This window comes from Athene cunicularia (genome assembly GCF_003259725.1).
Source record: "Athene cunicularia isolate RWA chromosome 5 unlocalized genomic scaffold, athCun1 chr5_part2, whole genome shotgun sequence".
NCBI classification, from domain to species: Eukaryota; Metazoa; Chordata; class Aves; order Strigiformes; family Strigidae; genus Athene; species Athene cunicularia.
The window spans coordinates 936,724-957,411 of NW_020799102.1; the positions used below are offsets into that span (position 1 = coordinate 936,724).

Genomic DNA, 20,688 nt, shown 5'->3' on the forward strand with positions numbered 1-20,688 from the left:
GCATTGACCCAGGCTGTACATCTTTGCTCTGGTGACTCAAGGCAGAAGCATCACAAGTCTCCTGCAAGACTCCCCGGGGTGGCTCAGGGGATGTAAAGGCCAGGCCGGGATTAAAGCTGGCATGATGCATGGCAAGGGGACCCAGCGCTGTGCACAGCATAAAACAAGGCTTTTGGCAGGCACTCTGAAGGGGAATTGTTGCTTTCCCAGTATTATGGCATATTCTTTCCAACAAGCTCATGTACCATAGTCCGGATGTACCTTTCGTTTGGGTGCACAGCCCTGGGGAGTTCAGGGACAAGAGTAAAGACAGCTCTTCTATACTCAGTTGTGATGTAAGAAGGCAAGGTCCTCTCTGCCTCCTTAGAGCAGAAAGCTGGGGTAAACTGCCTCAACTCTGCCAAAGCCCTGGGCAGCTTCACCTTTCCCATATGAACCACTGCCAGAAACAAAGCTGTGCACTCACCTTAGGGATTTTGGCAAATCGCCCCACTCGGGTATCTCGGATGCTGGTGATATCCAAAATTTCCATTTCCTACAACGGAATAAGGACATGGAAGATTAGGAGAGCCAAAGGAGGAAGGAAAGAAATCCATTGCTGAGCCCCCAGAAGCTGCAAAGCAGGTCTCAGTCAGCACGCTTCCCTGGGGAAGAGCTCTCCCAGCAGGACCAACGCAGGCAGGGAAACATTGGCTGCTGGTGTGCTGCCCTGGCAGGCTGGCTAGTGTGGTGCTGGTGGTGGTCTGCAGCACCATACAGGTTTATACGGGGAATCTCTACCCCAGTTATAGTCCATGTGTCAATACAACCCAGAGTCTCCCGTCACTGCTGCTCTCGGCCTGAATTCGTGCCTTTGAGACCGAGCAGCTGCGCTGGAAGGCAGACAGGACCACCTCTCTGCACGTCACTCCTAGCAGACCTTCACCTAATCTGGTCTGAAGCAATTCCCATGAGGACGTTCCACAGCCTTCCCTAGGTAGCCTGCTCCATGTCCTCACCACTGCCTAGTTGTCATGTTTATTTTGTTTGTTCTTTTAATATCCAACCTGAATTTCCTTCCTCTGTTGCTAATTGGTCTGCTCACCATGGGTCTGGAGAATAAATTATACTTGCTGTAGCAGATAATATTATTTTCCAAGATCACAATAAGGAACAACATAGATACATGTCTTCTGGCTGTATCCCCATTTTATTGTCAAACGGGATGGAAGTTTTACTCCTGATCCCACTCCTTTCTGAATCCCTAGGGCAAAAGTGGTGCAGCTTTTCTTCCTTGCTGTTCATGACAAGATCTTAACAGGAGTCAGCCAGTGATGAATAAGCCACACAAATTCAACAAACTACTGACCATACCATGCTCTATCAGCCCACATCTTGCCCCTAGCCACTGCGCTCCTGACAGCCTGCCCCAGCTCCGACAGCCAGCATTTGCCCACCACCCTCGCTAGCTCACACTGTCTGCAGATTCCCTCAGAGTATAGGAAAGATGCCAGACAAGCACTTCCCCAAGGATGTAAAACATTCTGTTGCTCCACTGCGGCTCTCAAATTTGTTCACAGTTTATTTTAGGTGTTAATCAATGGCATTTTCCAGGAACATGAGACCCCCTCCAGTCTGGGTTTCCTCATGTCAGCTCTGCTTCCTTACCCCAGCGCCTTTCCCAGGTAGTCAAATCCCTCATACCACTAACCCAGTGAAACACCTCACTTTCAGGGGTGGTAACAGCTCCCCTTGCCCCATTCTCTGCACTACTCCAGTGCTACCACTTCTTCATGCTGTCTGATGGAGACCTTACAGCAAAAATTCTACTGCCAGGAGTGGACCTTGAAAGGGGAATAAGCGTGACATACAGCTAAAAGGAGAGCACACCTTCGAGAGGGACGTGACTGCCCCCAGCCCTGTGACACTGTTCTCGGAGGACACGGCTGTGTGGCACTGGGGCACAATCTTCTCAGAAGGCAGAGCTCACCAACACACACCAGGTCTCTTGGCCAGGGTGCTGCATGGGACGCCTGTCTCTTTATCTACCATGCCTCTTCAGCATGTAGGTCACGAGGAGGAAGTAGAGCTGAACCACAGCTCTGCTCTGGAAAGCAGAAGTAAGCCCAGCCTTCCACCTCCAGTCAGCCAGATCTCTCCACCCCTTGCTATTACTCGGTAGCAAGGAACTGAATTATTTTTCCTAAATTTGTTGCCTCTCCCTGTCCCCCAACAGCCATCATCCTGTGGGTTACCTCCGGCAGCACACACCCACCTCAGCTTGAGAGGAGCACAACTCACTCTCTAGACTTCATGTACTCTCTACATCATTAAGGCCACTAGTTGGGGTTTTTTTAATTAAATTTTCTAAAACTCCAACAAGTCAGTTAATTACAGCACAGGCTGCACATGAGTTACACATTAGTTGAAACTGAATACATCTAGCCATTTCCTTTCCAGCTGCACCACTGCACTGGCTGGAAGAATCCTTCAGCACGCTGGCTAATGGGGCATTGGTACTGCTGTTCTCCAAGCAGCCCTCTGAAGCACATCTAACCAACCTCGCAGGTATAATATCCCAGCATGACAAGCACAAAAAGGCCACCCTCATCTCTGGCATGTTTGCAGCTTAACTTCCTGCTCTTTTCTGAAGACAGACAAATCTGGCACTGAATAAGCACAAGGCTCCCAGGTCCTTTGTGAGGGAGTTCCTGCCAAGTGGAATGAGTGTGGTAGTTTGCTCCTGAGCACAGAACTTATGCACTTAATGGTGTTTTCATCTTGCATAAACTCGAACTGACTATTTGGAGTCCAGGCTGTGAAGTCTTAGCACTTACCTTATTCTGATCAGTCCAGTATAAGTAAAAGCCCTTTGGATCCACTCGAAGAATCACAGGAGAAGCACTTGCTGTTTCCTGACAAAAAACCCACAACCCAACAACAAAAAACAAAACAAACAAAAAACAGAACAAAGAAGGTTAGCACCATACATGACTTAGAGAACCCATCATGGGACATAAGGTTCCCAGTTCAAATATAGATCCAGTGAGGTGAATCATCCTCTGACTTATGGAAAGGAATCAGGCAATTCTAGTACATATCCAGAGTAATACTATGGGGTGCTGGAAGCTGATCTCTGCTGAAGCCCAAGTCCCACCTAACACTATGCATTTAGCTAGAACTCCTCTCTTGGAGCTTTCTATACGATGAATTAAGAGAAGAATGTACCTGTAGGTGCAATTGCTGCATGTGAACTGCCCCCCCCTCCAAGGCACCTGCTTCCTTCTCCAAGCTCCAAAAGTCACCCAGGCCAAGTAGAGCCAACATCCACCCATGCAGCTGCCGCCAAGGCGCTCACACTCATCACTTGGGCTCTCTTTCAGAGAAGGGGCCTGGTAAGGAAGGGTTCAAGGAAGGGTCCAGCTAATACAGTAGATGAATCTGCTTTAGGTAGCGATTCTTAAACTCCAAGGACTAGCTGTGCACAGACTGTAAGAAGCAGCAGCTATTTAAACACCCACACTACAGGCACAAAATTAGATTAAATTATTCAGGGCTGATCCTGAACCCCATACAAAAGGGAGGCCCTTCAGATCAGAATCAAGGCATATGCTACAGAGGAGACAGGATGCTTTGAGGCTGTGTACTTCACCTCTGAATAATTACACAGCTTCTGCATGTTCAGTTAAAGACAACTTCACTGACATTTTCAAGAGAACATCCATTCCCCTCTCATGGGCAAGCCTGTGCTAAGAGATGAATTAGCATGAGCTCTTTGGAGACAGAGATAAAGGATGCCTGGTGCCTCTGCCAGGGTCCCCGCCCATTTGCTCATTCAGTCAAGATGACTCCTCACCGTGTTTGACCTCTGGTGCCACAGAAGACAGCATCATAAGATCTATCAGCCATTTCTAGGAAGGCTTCATATTCAATTCAGGAAGCTGAAATACCCAGCTACAGAGATGAAACCCATAATGGAACTTGGAAATTGTATTTGTCACTTGGCCTTGGGTTCTTCAGTTTGTTAGTGAGCTCATACCTCAGCACATCTGTATTTCCAGAGACCACCACTTCCAGGTTCAGTATTCTTCATTACAGTAAGCTGCTCATGCCCCAGTCCATCTTATGTTCTCCTTTCACTCCCTGTCCTCCTCACGCTGTGTTCAGGAGAACGCTGATCTGCACAGCACAATGCCCATGTTCCCAGAGCTCCCGGTTAGCTCCCCAAACTCATGGCCACGAGCCACGAAGAGCAGAAGAGGCACTGTGGTACTACTGAGGATTGCACCGTGTTTCTAGATTAACCTTATCTCCTATGAAGCAGCTTTCTTGAAAGCAAGCTGAGGCTGCAGTAAGGCTGCTGACAGCTACCCTCCTGACTGGGGACATGGACAGCTGGGGGGTGCAGGCAGACTTTCCTATGGGGTGACTCCCAGCACCAAAGGAAACAGTGAATTCTACAGAAGATGGCCTGGCTGCCAAACAGGCTGCTGCTCACACTGTGGAGTTCTACTCTAGAGCAGAAAGCAAGCACTGTCTGGTAAAATCCTGTATTCCATAACCTTTAACATTTTTGCTTCTACTACAACGGTTAAGAGTCAGCACAGAGCCAAAACCACATACAACTGCTCCATTTAAGAGGTCAGCTACTACATTGTGCCCCACCTTAAATTTTGAAAGGGCCAGTTGGTTCTTGAAACAAACCATGTAGTAGGACTTTACCTCTTCAGCCTGCCTGGCAGCCCCAGCTTGCTGGGTGCTAAACAAAACACAGATGACTTGCTCCGTACCCCAGGATGTTGCAGCTAACTCAGAGATCCTACTGCACTCCCATCTAGAGAACACACTACAAGTGCTGGGCATGTTGAGACACCACAGAAAATGTGTGGGTTTGCTTTTCTCAAGAAACAGTTGGATACAGCAAAGGCTCTAGTCCAGTCTGAAACTGCACAGAGGGATGCAAGGAGCCACTCTGATCTACCTTCAGTCCTTCGCCTCAGCTATTGTGGAAGGAGCTCAAAACTGTTACTAACAGCACAGCCAGGTCAATTCAAAGAGTGAACAAAATACCCCACAGGCCCATGACCTCTAAAGAGCAGCAATCCGGCAGCCTGGGGCTCCCGCTATCATCCTTTGCAGCCTGCTCTAAGTGTGGAGTGGGAAAGTGTGAGGAGATGGAGCAACATGACCAGAACAGCCCACCTGTGGAGGCGGCTTTCATTACTGGTGGAGGTCAAGTCTGTAAACTACTATGTAATTAGACATAACCTTTTAGGAATGTTTACAAATCTGTAAACCTTAGGGGAAAATCCACACAGGACTTGAACTCCCCAACTCCTACAGTTACTGGCAGCAAATAAACACTTGGGGGGTCTTGGCAGCCCAGCTTGACTCACCCTGGGTTTCAAGGGAACCTAATCCCAGTGAGGTTCTTAACAGCTTCAAGTTTTTGGGAAAGTAGTCCTCAAGGACTGAGCACTGAAAGTCAGCAGCAATTTTGCCAAGTTTAGCTACTGTTACTCTCAAACCAATTCCCTGCTCAAAGTCAAACCAGCCTCAGGTGCATTCTGCTGGCAGTAGCACCACAGGAAAAGAAAGGGAAGGCTGTGCTTTCCACTGTACCCTGGTGTCATCCTCCTGTTTGTGTACAGTGGAATAACCACTGGCAATATTCCAGCCTGCCTTCCGCGGCACGCATCCTTTCTGTCAGCTGCATTTCACATTGCTCTCATTTCTCAGCGCCGCTGGACCACCCCTGCTTACGCTGCACACAAGTGATCTCCCCCGCACGCGCTGCCTTGGGACTCAGAACTCTATTCCAGCTTTACGCCCACAAAAGTAAGCGCTAATCCCTCCTGCGCTGCTGCTGGAGGCTCCTTCTAATGCGTCTCATTTGCAATACCACATCAAATGTTTTCCCCAGATCTTGGTGAATAATCATAACCTGGCCTGCCCCCTCTTTTAGCAACATTCATGCTCAGTAGCAAACTATTCATACTCCAGACAAAATGGATGGGCAGCTGCTGTCCTCTTGCTTGTGGGAAATACCCCTTTGCCTTCTTAGAAAGGGGGACTACTACATTCAAATTAACTCTTCTGCTGTTCCACACTTTCTTCCCTTCACAATGAAAGGCAAACAGTGACGAAACCAGATCTTTTGAAGATACAAGAGGATGCTGAGTTGGAGAAGCAGCAGCTTTTTGCAACACCCTCCATGGTTAAAGCACAAGGCCCCCGCATGCTCGGTAGCCAGGAGCCGGGCTGTTGTGGGAGAACACAGCTCACCCGGAGCCACTCCAGCACCAGGGCCATTAAGAGGAAGCAACTTGGAGCCTGATTTCCTCTGTATCTGCAAAACATGGAGAGTCCATCAGCTCTGGAGTAAATCCTACCCCTCACGCTCCTCCAGGCAGTCCGAATGCAGCATGTGCCCCTCGCCCCAAGGAGACCCCCAGCAGCAAGCACCTCCCTGTGGGCTGGTTCACACACACAGACAGAACCCTGGGGTCCTACACCGGGGAAGCTGTGCACACAGACCATTTACTTCCATCCTCCACAAGAACGAGAGGTGCAGAAGCCACATCACCAGCCTCTGACACATCCCTCAGCTCTGTTCTTCAGTTCACTCTCCCCATCCAGACATCCCTACTCTCAGGTGCAACACACAGCTCCCAGCCTCCCCTCAAAACCTGCCACCACACATACGATCTAGTGAAGCAAAAAACCCTGTACTCACATCATCCCACTTGATGAAGCGCTCACCCTTGGAGAGATACTCCTTCACCTCCGGGGGCTGAAGGACAGGCGTAAGCACTGACATTCTGTCCCACAGATGTGCTCCTCAGCTACCAGAAGCAAAAGCAGCTGCAGTTTGCTCCTCCTTGGCCCCCTCTCCTCTATCTCTGCCTCTCACATGGCAGGGCGCTCTGCCATGGCCACTGTTGGCATCAGAAAGCAAACAGCCTCTTATATCCCAGCCAAATTTAGGAGGGGCAGGGGCAGGCAGATGAGGACTGATGAATCTGCATTGTAAATCAACGGCTCTCCAAGTGTGCACGCAGAGCTCAGCCCAAGGTCACCCAGAGGAAAGCTTGTGATGGGTTGGGATGCCCGCGTGGGCAGTCACGCACGCACACTGGCTCTCCAGGAGGGACCTACTCCTCGGAGTTGTACTTGAAGCGCACAGTTTGTAGCGCTTCCGTAACTGAACTTCCTTAAATGTTCTCTTTGACGAAGTGCAGGCATTGCCAGACAACACTCAAACTATTTCAGCAGATGTGGTTACGGAACAGCTCAGGCTTCGGCTACAAGTAGACTGCCCCCTTCATGCAACAGACCAAATATCACCTAAAATAAACTTACTCTTAGCTCTGTAAAGACTCCACTTCTGGGGCCACTTGCTGCACTGTCCAGTCTAACTTTTTTTCTTTCTCTTATGGGTTCTTCTGAATGTCAACCTGAAAAGCGAGACAGACCAACAGAGTAAATTCCACAGACAGATGAAATAAAACATTCACAAGAGTTCCTGGGAGCTATAATATTCTCCAGATTCACTTGGGTCTGCTGCAAATACTGTGGGAACACAGAATGGGTGAGGTGTGTAAGGTGGGGATTATAATGATGAAGCTGCAGGGAAGTGACAGGAGGCAGGACAGAACATTAATGGCAAAGAGGGCAAAACCAAGCTCCCGCTCCTGACCTTGGAACAAAGGAATTCCATGTGGACCATGGAGAAGAGGAGCTCTGGTGGCAGATGTGCACTGGCTAAGCAGGAGGAGAGTTGCTTGCGAGAAGGGCTGACAGGGGAAAGGTGAATTTTAGTCAAGGCAGAACCCCACAGCAGTGGCAGTAACTGTGCAACACTTGCTGTAACAGGATTCCCAGCCACGTGGTGAGGTTTCACCTCTGTTGTCTCCTGTGAAAGTCAAGGTGTGGCACCTTCCATTGCTCGGGAGGGACGAGATACTGTCAAAAGTGGTGCAGATTCTGAGAAGGATGGACAAAGAAACTCCCAGTGTGCAAAGGGAGTCAGCTGCATATTTTGCTGCTGCTTTCCCAGCCCCGACTTACTCAGTTTGGTGAGGCCAGCACTTTGCAGCAGACTGGGCAGCCGGGGGAAGGCTGACTGAAGGAATCCTAAGGGCATTCTCAGATGTTGGTGCCATGAGGCAGGAGAGATTAAGTGGACCTATAACAAGAGCTCTACCTGTAAAAAAACAAAGATGGCAGCAATTATCAGAGATATGCCTGCTGCAGAAACAGAGAACCCTAAACAAACCTAACACCCTTTGTATATTTCTTTTGTGGGGTTATCTGCCTGACAAACTGGGAACAAGAGAGTTTCTACATTTCTAGCTACTATCGAGTTTTCTGCATTTACCAACACATTTTGCAAGGCACCATGCCTTCCAAGAACTGGATCTCCAAACGAAGGCTGTTAGCTCTACTTTATTAGGGCAATGAACTGAGGTGGCTTACCCATAGCTGTGGTTGCTTGGTATCAGGGCTGAAATGAGGGACAGGGGAATCCAACGCCTCTGGTCCCATAACCAAGCCACACTCATGGTATTAAGCTTCCTTTGCATATGTGTCAAAGTGACATGTGCTTCTCAGGCAGCCAGCTGACAGAGCATGGGGGTACTCCAGGCCTGGCCAAGACGCGCCCCTCAGAGCACTGTTACGCTCAAGTAGCAAAGCAACAGATGACGGTGTCTGCCCAGATCTCAAGGGCCAAGCTGGAAGCACCCAGGGATGTCAGCAACAGCCTGGGATTTGGCACAAATGAAATACCAAGGGCTGCTGGACAGGTTTTCTTCTCTGCACTCTTCCTATAAGTGGTTTAGGAATAGACCCCAAGGCCCAGCTACATATAGAGAAAGTCCACAGGAGGCTGCAGTGAGGAGTGAAAGTTCCCCCCCCCACACCTGATCCCTTCTGCAAGGCCAGAGCAGTTTCAGAGCTGCTTAACTTTGACTTAAGGAGCAGCTGTGAAAAGGATAAAGAGCATCAACCTTGCTCAGAAGTGCTACAGCTCTCCTGTCCCCTGCAACACTGAAAGAACTAAAGAGAAGCCTTGGAGGTCACAGCTGTGGAGAAGGGAAAGGTGGGATGAGCTCTGGTACTGCCAAGAGTAAAAGGGACTGCAGTTGAGATCAGTCACAGCTACTGGTTCCAGTGGCCCATCTGGCATTTACCAGTTACCATCACAGCTTTGTGAACCATGCCCACTTCCTGCCAGAACCAGGGCCTTGTGGAAAGGCTGCTTCTGACCTGCATCCTCTCACACCTGGATATTCAACAGCTTTGTCTCATCAACAAACCTGAAGTAAGCAAGAATCCTGACACAACTTCACTTGCTTGTTGCTCAGGGTCACCTTCCCCTAAGCGATAATAAGTTACAAAAACCCCACAACATGAAGAGCAGCAACTGAGTTAGCGGCTGTCCTGGGAGGCTGCCTGGTGCTGCACACACCAACTGCCAAGATCCCCGCTTGCATAAAGACGGTCACAAAAGCTGAAGCTCACTTCCTTTTGCATAACCCAGCCTCCTTATCATTCATTTCACACTCCTTACTTGATGTGGGAGCTTCTGTCCTTGCATGAAGAGACAGCTGATGGAACAGCGATAGAATAAAGCAACAGTCCTGCCCTCTGCTGAAAGCTCTGATAGCAGAGCAGGCAGAATCAGCAGCACTTTGAGCAGCATTTATTCTAATCTTTATTTTCTCTCTCCTGCAAGGCCCATCACCCAGTGTATGATCATCTTACATCCCCTCTGCTCCAGGCCCCATGCCTCCTTTGCTTTCATCCCTTACCTTCACCACTGTGTATCCCACAACCCACTACAAGAGTTTTGATGTGCAAAAATTTCCCTTTATTTTCTCTCCTCGAGACTCTTCCTTATCTCCCTGCCCTACCTATCCAGCAGCCTCTACCTCCCCCAAAGAGCATACAGAATCAAGGCAGTCTGCGTTACCCTTCAGAGATTTTACAATGGCTTTAAGCCATGCTGCCTATTAAACCACCTTGACTGGAGGGATTCTGAGTTTTAGGAAATTATTTTATAATCCCAACCCCAACCTACTCCTAGCACACAGAGAATCTGTAAGAAATCTCTCCCAGCATTGTTCCATTACAATTAGACTTTGCAATGTGTAACACTGTCCTCTAGTGCACAGCTATGATATTACACACCCCTTCGGCATTACCTTCAAACACCAGCAATAAATTCACAGCTAAGCAAAACTGAGTTCATCCATCCTGCTGCTTCTTTTTCTATTCTGCCCTCTGAGCCCTGGGAATCCTGGAAGGATTAATGACACCATTAGGACCAAAAAGGCCCATATTTTCTCACCACCCCGGAGAGAACTGCTGAGTGCATGTGCCGGGGCATATTTTGTGTCCTACTTTTGAGCCCAAACCATAAAGCCAAGGATTCATTACAGCTCTCAGCTGACAGCATGACTCTTCAGCTTGATCTGCCTAAATCAGAGGGCAGTGGACTACAGCACAAAGACAAGTGGCCACAAATGCCACAATACCATAAAAGCATGAGGTGGTGTGTGAAAAAAACCCAAAACCAACCACCAAGCCATGGTTAGGTCCATCATTAACTGTTTACTAGGCAGGAATATGCTGCAGGGGTATGCGACGCTTACTGCGCTCTGATGGTTTTCTACATATTTCCAAACTGCTGAGTGACGCTCACAGGCTATTTGAACACCCTACACATTACTGTGATACAAAAGTAATTGCCACACAGGGACGACTGAACCACGCCATTCCCAGCTGCTAGCAAAAGAATGAAACCTTCCAAGACAGGTCATCAACAGAAGAGGAAGGAGGAAGAGCAGCAGCGTGCCCATCTCATGTTACCTTGCAGTAACAGAGCAGCAAGAACTGGAAAGCAACTTCTACCAAATCTGGACGTGAATACATCTAATCGCCCCCACAGTGCTCACTTACAGTATCAAATACTGAACTGGAAATCAGGATACTGGGGGAGGAAACCCCATTTTGCTCTTGACCTCATCAACTTTTTCTTCCTACTCTACCAGCCCAATTTAAACTGTCTCTGGGGATGCATCTACTGCCTGCCACAGCAGATCCCCAGTCCTGGTTGAGACCTCAGCACTGCAAGAACTCTTCTGCCATAGTCACATCCTCATTGCTTCTCCTTTCCTATTAGTTCTACAACAGGACTTTATTCACTCTACTTGGTTAGGTGTATTTTTTTTTCCACTTGCAAGAAGAACTGATCCCAAAACACATTTCACACATACAATCTCCTACGGAAGGTCCAAAGCAGCAAACCCAGCTGCCACAGTAACTGTGTCTGCCTGGATGAGTCAAGTCCAGAACACAGTCCCCTTAGGCAGGTCACAGAGAGCAAGGCACTATTTCAGCTGCACCTCAGGGGACTCTGAAGATCAAGGTCAACATCTTAAACTGACATACCAGTGAGATAACACCTACAGCAAGACACAAACGGAACAGCTTTAGGAATGGGAGAAGTTACATGTTTTTAAGTTCAACATGCTCATTCTGAGTTGAGACAAACTATTATTCCCAAAGCATCAGACTCCATCAAGAAATAAAGAATGAAGAGTGAGCTGTCTGACACACAACAGCTTCTGCTCGAAGTATTCAGGGTGTAGGAAAAAACCCCAGATCCACTGCAGAGGGGCACGCTTCTTGCTCCCTCCAGACAAGAGCCCAATCAAGAGCCCCAGAGCAGCCTCAGGCATGAGCACGCTTTGACTTCTCCCCTTCAGAGAGCTCTGCAGCAGCCTCTCAACGCAGGATTTCAGGGGGAGGTAGCTGATGGGTCCAGTCTTCAGGGCAGGACTGAATCCATGCTTCCCTGAGCATGTGCAGATCCAGAAAGAGCTGAGCTCACGGGCTGAGAAGCAAAGGGTATCAGCTTGGTTTCCCACCAAACAGGCAGGTACCACGGCTGTCAGCCCATGGCTGGCTTTTCATCAGCACAAATGCACCAAGTTTTCAACACAGATTTATAACCTTGTCCAGATATATAAGCCCCAAAATGCACAGACGTTGAAAGGTAAAGCATCCCAATGAATCCCACCCAAGAGACAGAGGCTCCCATGCCAGACTACCCCTTGGTGCAGCACCATTCAGAGTCAGGGATGAAAGAACAATAAAAATTTTAAAAAGGCTACAAACTTTTTTTGTACTGCCCCTACCAGCTGATTCCAAGTGAAGCAGCCTCAGACTGCTACCTAAGAACGTCTCTGCCTACTCAGCTAATGGACCAAGGTCTTCCCGCACCCTTCCCCAAACTTCAGTTCTCCAATGTACTAGACAAAAAAAATCTGCTTTTGTAATACCCAGCCTCAACCTTTGAGCACTCCCATCCTCACTGCAAAGGCCTTTGCACACTATATTCCAAACTCTTCGCCTCCTTGAGGTGAAATGTTCTTGTGAAGCAATGCCATGTTCAAGCTTAGGCCCACAGGAAAGGAGGCATCAGGGACTACAACGTCAGGTAGGTCTACAGCCTCCACTGTTTTAAGTGACTAATGGAAAATCAGAGATTCCCAAGTTTTACAGGCTGAGAGCCACTTTCAGCCCCCAAAAGTTTCTACCTAGACCACTGAAGCTGTTGCTGAAAAATCTCAGAAGGCACAATGGCTCCACAGCCCATGGAAAGCATCACATGAAGCTGATTTACACCAGCTGATCCCCCCAGCCATGGTAAAGGTGAAGCTAAAGGGGTAAGCTCTCACCTGGGCATTGTCCTTTGATAATCACCTGTGGGTGGGCCAAGGGTTTTACATCAGTTCCTAATAAAACCCATTTTGTTCACTTTTGCAGAGAGGTTTGCTCTGTTGACACATCACTGCTGCCCATACAGGTTACGGACTCAGCCCAGCGTCACTAACTAACAAGCACAGGAATACACATCACCTCTCTCCTAGACTCATCTCACCACCTTACCAGGAAATACCCTTCTTTTTACCTTGTTTATTGTGGTTTTTACATAGCTTTTTGAGCTCCAATGAGTGCAATCTGTGCAGTATATTTAAATCATATCTTGTTTTTCTAGAGGTCAAAACAAAATCTTGAAAACAATTTTTTTATTTCATCACATTATCAGACTGGGAACAAACACCACACACACATGACTACAGATTCTTCGGAGAGAGCTCTCTAGGAAGCACTTAACACTGCACACAACTCCAGCCACTCTTTTTTGAACAGTCAGATAAACAGGGGAACAGGAAAAAGCAGCAAATGGAATGGAAATTGCTACCAGAGCACAGGGAAAGTCTCTCACTAGGTCATTCCATGGTGTTCACAGTGCACAAGTGGCCAAAGGCAGCAGCATGTTCGTAAACTACACTGGCAAACACAGGCCTGGGTGTGCTGCTGGGAACAGAGGGTGAGGGTGTGACAGGAGGCTTCCACCTCACCAGGCGTATCCACAAAAAGCCCCACAGCTTCCCAGGGATGAATAGCAGGTCTGACACCTGCCCCCCGATGGTATTCAGGGCATACATGGCTGGGTTAGATGTCAGGTTTGATTTTGTTCTGCAGTTTACAATTTGTGCTTTTTAAGATTCCGGTGAAAAAGCTGGAGTTGATCTCCAGGCTCACGTGACAATTTTCCAGCTGACAGTGATGCACGCACCATAGTCTGCAGAAAATTGAGGAATAATACTAATTTGGACACCTCTGTTGGAAATTTATATATCCAGAAGAGCAGATGATTATCAAACCACTGCAGCTAGAAATATTTTCCCAAGCAGAATGGCCAGTGGCTTGTAATACAAAATTTATCTGAAAGCAGCATTAACTAGGAATCCCACTTCTTTGCCAACAAATCTTCCCCCTTTTTACAGGTGTACAACAAAGCAGAACTGAACTTTCTGCTGACATCCTCCCTGCTTTTTCCTCCTGGAAGCAACAGAACTGCCTCTCCTAGGACTTTGCAGCTCCATTTCCTGTCGCAGCCTGAACCAGGATGGCAGAAGTGTGAAAACAGTAGGATGTAACAAGTAAGAATCAGCTCCAGAACTGGGAGAGGTTTCAGATTGCTATTTTAGTTCAGTTAAATAACCCTCCCTTGCACAGGGTTATCAACAAGAGTCCAGCACATTCTGCTTATTCAGCTACCAAAGCCAAGCACACAGAAATGGAAAAAGTCAAAGTAACAGCCACTTTTGATTTTTTTCTGCAAGGAAAAACTACTGTGAGATCAGGGAGCATTAACACATTCAAAACTATACTAACTAAGGTGAAAACCCATGTTGACCTTGTATATAAAATAATCTATTTCAATCTTTAAAGCAGTTAAAGTTTCATTTTGCCTTAGCGTAACTCAGCAAGGAGCCAAACCTAAGCTCAGTCAAGCTGACTTTGAAGAATGAACAAGTAGTTTGGTCTAACTAAGAGCTAGGCTGCATTAAGAACTGACCCCAAAGGTGGCTGAAACAAGCATGCACAAATGAGCTATTGAAAAAGCACTCTTCTCCATCCTGGGGGGAAAAAAATAATCAAATTATCCCAGATTGAAACAGCAGCAACCCAGCCTAAACCAGGATCACTTTAGCTTCAGGGCTGCACCATGAGGTTGTGGATAAGGCTTTCCAAGAAAATCCTGTGCTAGTGCTTGTAGGGGCAACCACAACTTGGTGCAACTCTGAATAAAGTGTTGTCAGTCTGCAAATATTGTAGGTTGTATTTTCAGACAACCTATATCAGTGCTCTCCCACACGTACAGGTGAGCAAATACAATATACAGATACATGTGTATCTGTGTGCATGAGGGAGCAGCACAACTCTACACATTCATTCTCATAAAGGTAGGCGAGTCCAGCTTCTTCAGACCACAAAAACCAAAGACGCACAGTCTGATTACACAGCCATTAATCATCATTGTCCTATTGCTTGAAAAGTGGTGGATATTTTCAAAATACAGCCCTCAGAACCCTGCTCAGATGTTAAGTGTGTGTGTGGGGTGTACATGCACATTTCCTCCTTGCAAAATGAACAATGAAGAGCTAATTTTTGACTCAAGATTCCTCCAGAGTTCAGAATAACCACCAGACAGCACAAGTTCACACCCAAATTTTTTTTTATTAAAAAACCACAGCATTCACCCTCTTGAAGCCCTGCACTTAGCAAACTTTCCTCTCCACAAACCAATGTGTGAAACCTACAGCTCAGCACACTGGGAACCCTTGAGACTAGAGCTTAACATCTGAACAAATGGCAAAGTTTCTTGTTTCAGTCAATGCCCAGGGCACTGTCAAGCCACCCTTGTCAGGCTTTTCTCAGTTTCAGAAATGTGTCATGGAAACAACAGGCCAAAGACAACTTGTGTTATCTGAAAGAACTCCCTTCCTCCAGAAAGCTGCCCGAGACCAACACCAAAGAAAAGCAGAGCCTCTGAAATGTGAACCCCTCTGCTATAAAGCAGCCAAGTGGCTCTCCCCACTCCAGCTCTGAACCACTGTCTACTCACAGGAGTTTCTAAATGTTAAAACCAAAACAATAAATCCTTTTCAGACATACTTTTTACTCTCAAGAGTTTTCCCACCAAGGAAACATTCACTAAGGCTCTCCTGCAAGCAGGACTGACCATTTATACTGTGCAGATGGCTCACAGGGCAATAAAATGGCTCAAAATGGGCCTCACCAAATTGATGAGACAAGGTTGAAGCCACCAATGCATCACTACCTTGAGCTACAAGCAGCTTCCTGCCCAAGGCCTCTGTCCTGAGCAAAACCAGACCTCTTGCTGTTGTATCTCAAGTTCAGCATCACTTTTACTATCTTCCCCACCCACCCCAACCTCTGCAGATCACTTCCCAAGGCAGCGTAAGACAGTGGGTTGTGCAAGCTTCACTTACTACAGCTAGATCAGAAGCCAAGGGAAAAGAAATCCCCAACCTCCCATCTGTTACTGGGTTAACAAGAGAGCCAGCACCTTCCCACATAAGACAGAGGAGGTTTCAAAGTTTAAGAGGAGAACACCATAGAAGAACTGAATCTGATTCCCTGCAGGCTCCAGAGACTGGAACAGTAAGAAATAAGGTGTATGGCCTCTGGAAGAGCAGACAGAGCATGAGGGACTGTCCCCTGTCAAGAGCAGATATGTTCTCTATGACTGAAGGCTCAAGCCTAGCGATGTATTTGTTCAAGGACTTCAGCCAAGAGAGACAAATTTAAATGTACTTATTTCATCCTTTAAACACTGTGAGGCAGGTAGAAAGACCTCATGGCCAGCTCACAAATGTGACCAAGGAAACAGTATAAAGTTTAAAAAGCAACACACAGCCAATTAAAAAGTTCATTTGTTATGAAGTCTATGATCTGTCTGTATAAGTCACATTGCCAGAGGCAGACACCAAGAACAAAAACCAGGGCCAGGAGCATATAAGGAGCATATAACATCATGGTAGCAAATTATGACTGTTCCACAGGATCAGCAGGGCAATCACACCACACACCTCAGGGAAGAAGCTGATCATCTGTAGGGTGTCACACCAGATTGTCTCCTAATGCCATGGCAAGGGAAGGCAGAGCAGCTGCCTTTGCTGAATGAAAAGCACAGGGACAATGTGAAGCCATCCAGCCCGCCCCTTGTCCCAGGACAGGATCAGCTGTGACATCTGTCAGAGAGCTTCAGGAGGCCTCTGCTAACAGTAGAGACTCAACTACCCCTCCCAGGATTCCAACCCAGTGTTTCAAGGTCTGTACGGAGGTAATATCTTAGCCCAATAATCCTCCCTTAATTAAGTCTTCTCTGTCCTGAAGCACTAGATGCTATCCACTGACCCTGAACACAGGAAATCAATAACACAAGTTTATTTAGCTACATCCTTCAGGGGCCCTTGGAGAGCAAACAAGCATCCCTGCAACAGGCAGCAGCAGAATTCAAGCCACACTGTTTATGGGGGCAGGTGGAACACCAGATCTTCAACAGCCTGTCTCAGCACTTGGGTTTTCAACTAAACACAGGTGTAAGGCAGTAAGCAGGCTCATGAGTTTTCTATCAGACCCTCAGACCAGAGAAGTAAAATATTCAGCTTATAAAAAAATTAAGAAGTCAAGACTTAAAGCTTATAAACAACAGGACCCTGAAGAGTACGGTGTTGGGACTGTTGCGAAGGAGAGAGTAGATGTTCAAGGGCCATACAGCTCTGCCTCACTGGCAGGTCCAGGCCCCAGGTGCACCACCTGCCCTTGACTCCATTTGCCTTGGGCAAGTGATCTCTTTTCTGTTCTTTGGGAAAAAAAAAAAAATCTCAGAGAAGACTAATTGCAAGCTTTGTCTAGTGTCTGACACGTTCACTGACTTTACAAGACCTCTGAGCTCCGCACCCCAGAGCTCTGTTTCTGCACCACAGGAGCCTGCTTAATGCCCAGCTTGGCATTTCTGCTAAAACCCATTATTGCAGCTCTGGCTTCCTGGCTCTCATTTGCCTTTATGGGTGGTTGTTAGCAAGGAGCTAAGTTTAGGAACAGAAGGCACACGCCTTCTGGCAGCTGCCTGCACTCCAACAAAAGGACCTGGAAAGAAACTCACACCCATTTGTTCACAGTAAAAAGAAAAGCTTACACCTGACCTTGGCAAAAGCCAGCAAGATTTAGTATTTAATGAACACAGGTCTTGTGTTACTCAAAGCTGAGACAGCAGAGGGCCTGGCACAGAGAAGAGAGCCTTAAGAACATTGAATTTCTTTAATAATACCATAGAATAGTTGTCTTCTAGAAGGGTAAGTCTAAGCTGCAGTCAGGAGGCACGCGGCAGCCTGAATGAATCAGTGCGATGGGGAGATGAAGATGCAAGGCTGGAGGTAAAACGTCTCCAGAATGACACAGTTCAGTTTTAAAAGAACTACAGACCTGTAGCCTTGAGGAGTGGAGGGGAGCAAGAGAGTTGGTTGGGAAGGCAAGAGGGATCACAACTCACATTGAATTATCGTCACATTTTCTAGCTGGAGCAGCTTTACTTGGTCCTAGACTCCACTTTCAAATGGTACGAGGAGTAGTGGGATCTCGACCACAGCACACCCAGTACCTTTGCTGGGACTGTTTCTACAACTCCACTGCATATCCTTAGCCAAGCCGATCTGCCATGACCTCTGCTGATGGCAAAGGGGTGCTATTAACAGTTGGATTTATAAACAAAGTTTTGGTGAGCAGAGGGGAAAAAAGCGGCACCAGTGAGAAAGCAGCAGCTGTTTGCAGAGAGATTAAGGAGGACTGATTTCCTTCCCAGAAGAGGAGAAACTAACTTTTGGGGCACAGGACTAAGATATGCTTATTATCTGCTTTTTATTTATTATATTGATCCCTACCACTTCACTGCTACCTTCTGTGTCTATTTCCTGTACGAACATGCCGACTCTTAAACATCCTTTATCAAAATCAACTTAACATATATTTGAATACCTAGCAACACCAGAGCTCTGATTTTTGTCTCCAACTACGAGACACTACAACAGGGTAGAGTTAAGCAATAAAGCAGGATGTAACATTTTAAACAGAGGAAGACAACATGACTAGACAAGCCTCAGGCAAAAACTGTCAAGACCTCATTCAGCCCCAGAGGAACTGCTTGTGTCAATCCTCCCCCCCAATATTCCAGAACTGGAATTCAGGAAAATCATAGAGAAAGGACTTGTGGGAGGTAGTAATTTATCCTCCTTTCACTAGAGGCAGTGATAAATTCTATCAGTGGCAACACCAGAGATCACAGACAGCACAAGGGCTTGGAATGAACCTGTTTCTGCACAGGTGATTTGAGGAAGAACTGTGAGGAGACACAGAGGCAGCCCCATGAGGTTCTGCCCCTCTCTGCAGCATTCAACAGCAGCAAAAGGCCAGCAAGTATGTGAATACAGAGCAGCAGCTGAGAGGCTAGATTAAAAACCAAGCTGAAGATCTAAGGAATTATGCTAGACAATAAAAGGTCCAAACTCAAAATACTCTGTAGCACAGAAACCAAAAAGTCTCAGACCTCAAAATAAACAGCTCAGTGACATAGGCAAAACAGAGGAAAGGTATGCTGAAGTCCTAATCAAGTTACAGGATTTTTCTCCGAAATATAAAGAAAAGATGGAGCAGCAGACAGCTACTGACTGAAATAGAAGCAAGGGGAGAAGGGGTTGGAGCAAACTCATCACCGAAAGAAAACAGCCTGAAAAATTAGAAAATCCGTTTTGTAGGAACTGCTGTAAATTCACATGTAACACAAAGATATATAGCCCAAGGTAATTTGTGTATACAATCTGTAGAACAACACAGAATATGCATTGCTATGCCTCAGGAAAGCTTTGTCAGTAGGATGCCCTTGGCTGCTGCTACTCAGGTGTACAAAACTGGCCACAACCAGAATGCAGTCAGGTGTAATAAATCAGGGCAAGAGAGGTAAGGGGGCCAGCTCATACCATTCAGCTGTAGGAAATCTGACTTCAACAAGAAAAACACAGTCAGGTTTTTCACATGAAATCAAGGCAAGGGAGATAAGAGGGGCCATAGAAAAGTCATAATACATACTAATAAACATTCCCTTGACATACTGGGTTACAGCAACAGGTCATGAAAATTAAGTATTTCAGGAGAATAGAGCATGTCATTAGCTATAGTTCAGAATTATAGAATCATTTGGGGCAGAGGGGGCCTTTGAAAAATCATCTAGTCCAATCCCCCTGCCACAGGCAGTAAGCTTATCATCGCAGCACTACCCCTCTACATGCATACAGCAGCCTCAGAGCTTTTAGTCAACACAGTCCACCTTTTTCCAATTACAGGTATTCTGAAGTTACCGTTTTATTCCCTAACATACCTTCTGCCACTGTAGTCTTCCTCAGAGCTGCAAGTTCCATACTTCTACCTGCAAAACCCCAGAGGTTTTCCCTTTCTCTCCCATCCCTCCCCATTTTTCCTGCTATTAGAGTAAAAATAAAACACTACTGTTAACTCAAAATTCACTCCTCTGATGCTTTTCTGGGAGACAGTCACTTCTCCAGCTGCTGTCAGCCTCTTTCAGAACTGCAGCTCCTAGTTTAGAAGAGTTTTTCTGCCACAACACACCTGACTGGCCTAAGATTTAAGGAAGGGAGAAAACGACTGTAAAAGGAGCAACTGAAACATTCTCAAAAGTAAACATATTGCACCATAAAGAAAAAAAAAAAAAAGGCTAATCCATACCCTAGAACGATGTTTTAGCTGTCTTCCAAACAAACCAATGTAATGGTTTTGAGGGATAACACATGGGGAGTGAAGTCAACCCCTATCTTAACAGGTTTGGCTTTTATCAGTAGGTTTGGAATCAGCCCAATGTGAAGGGAACTAAACCAGCCTCTCTCTCCAGAAGCTGCTGCTTAGCCAGGGAATCCTTCAAATTCCACAGAAGTTGCAGGCAGGGAGACAGTGAGAGGTAACTCCAGTCCAGAAGAGAAAGCGGAGGGCAGATACCTGACCTTCCCCCTCAAGGCCTCTACCAGAAGAGGCTCACCCCTCCTTGCAGCAGTCCCCGTGCCTAGAGCCTAAAGCCAAGCCTCAGCTCCGGCCGGACTCAGGACGAGGAGGCGGAGACCTCTCGCCCCACTCAGGGAGGAGGAGGAGGAGGAGGAAGAAGAAGAGGCGGCAGCGGCCCTCCCACCCCACAGGCCCTGGGGGTACCCGCCGCGGCTGGCGGAGCCCCAGCACACCCTCACCCGCGCACCTACC

The 20,688-nt window shown here is 47.1% G+C and overlaps 1 protein-coding gene across 1 annotated transcript in view; it reads right to left on the reverse strand.

The window, feature by feature from the left end:
* Positions 1-20,053, reverse strand: part of PLCB2 (phospholipase C beta 2) — a 60,445-nt gene extending 40,392 nt beyond the window's left edge. The window contains exons 1-6 of the mRNA XM_026850228.1: positions 19,948-20,053; positions 8,050-8,185; positions 7,342-7,436; positions 6,716-6,917; positions 2,817-2,894; positions 467-535 (exon numbers count right to left, since the gene is read on the reverse strand). Of these exons, the coding sequence (XP_026706029.1) occupies positions 467-535; positions 2,817-2,894; positions 6,716-6,799 (231 nt within the window). The 5' untranslated portion in view covers positions 6,800-6,917; positions 7,342-7,436; positions 8,050-8,185; positions 19,948-20,053. The remainder of the gene's footprint in view (positions 1-466; positions 536-2,816; positions 2,895-6,715; positions 6,918-7,341; positions 7,437-8,049; positions 8,186-19,947) is intronic.
* Positions 20,054-20,688: the final 635 nt, after the last annotated feature.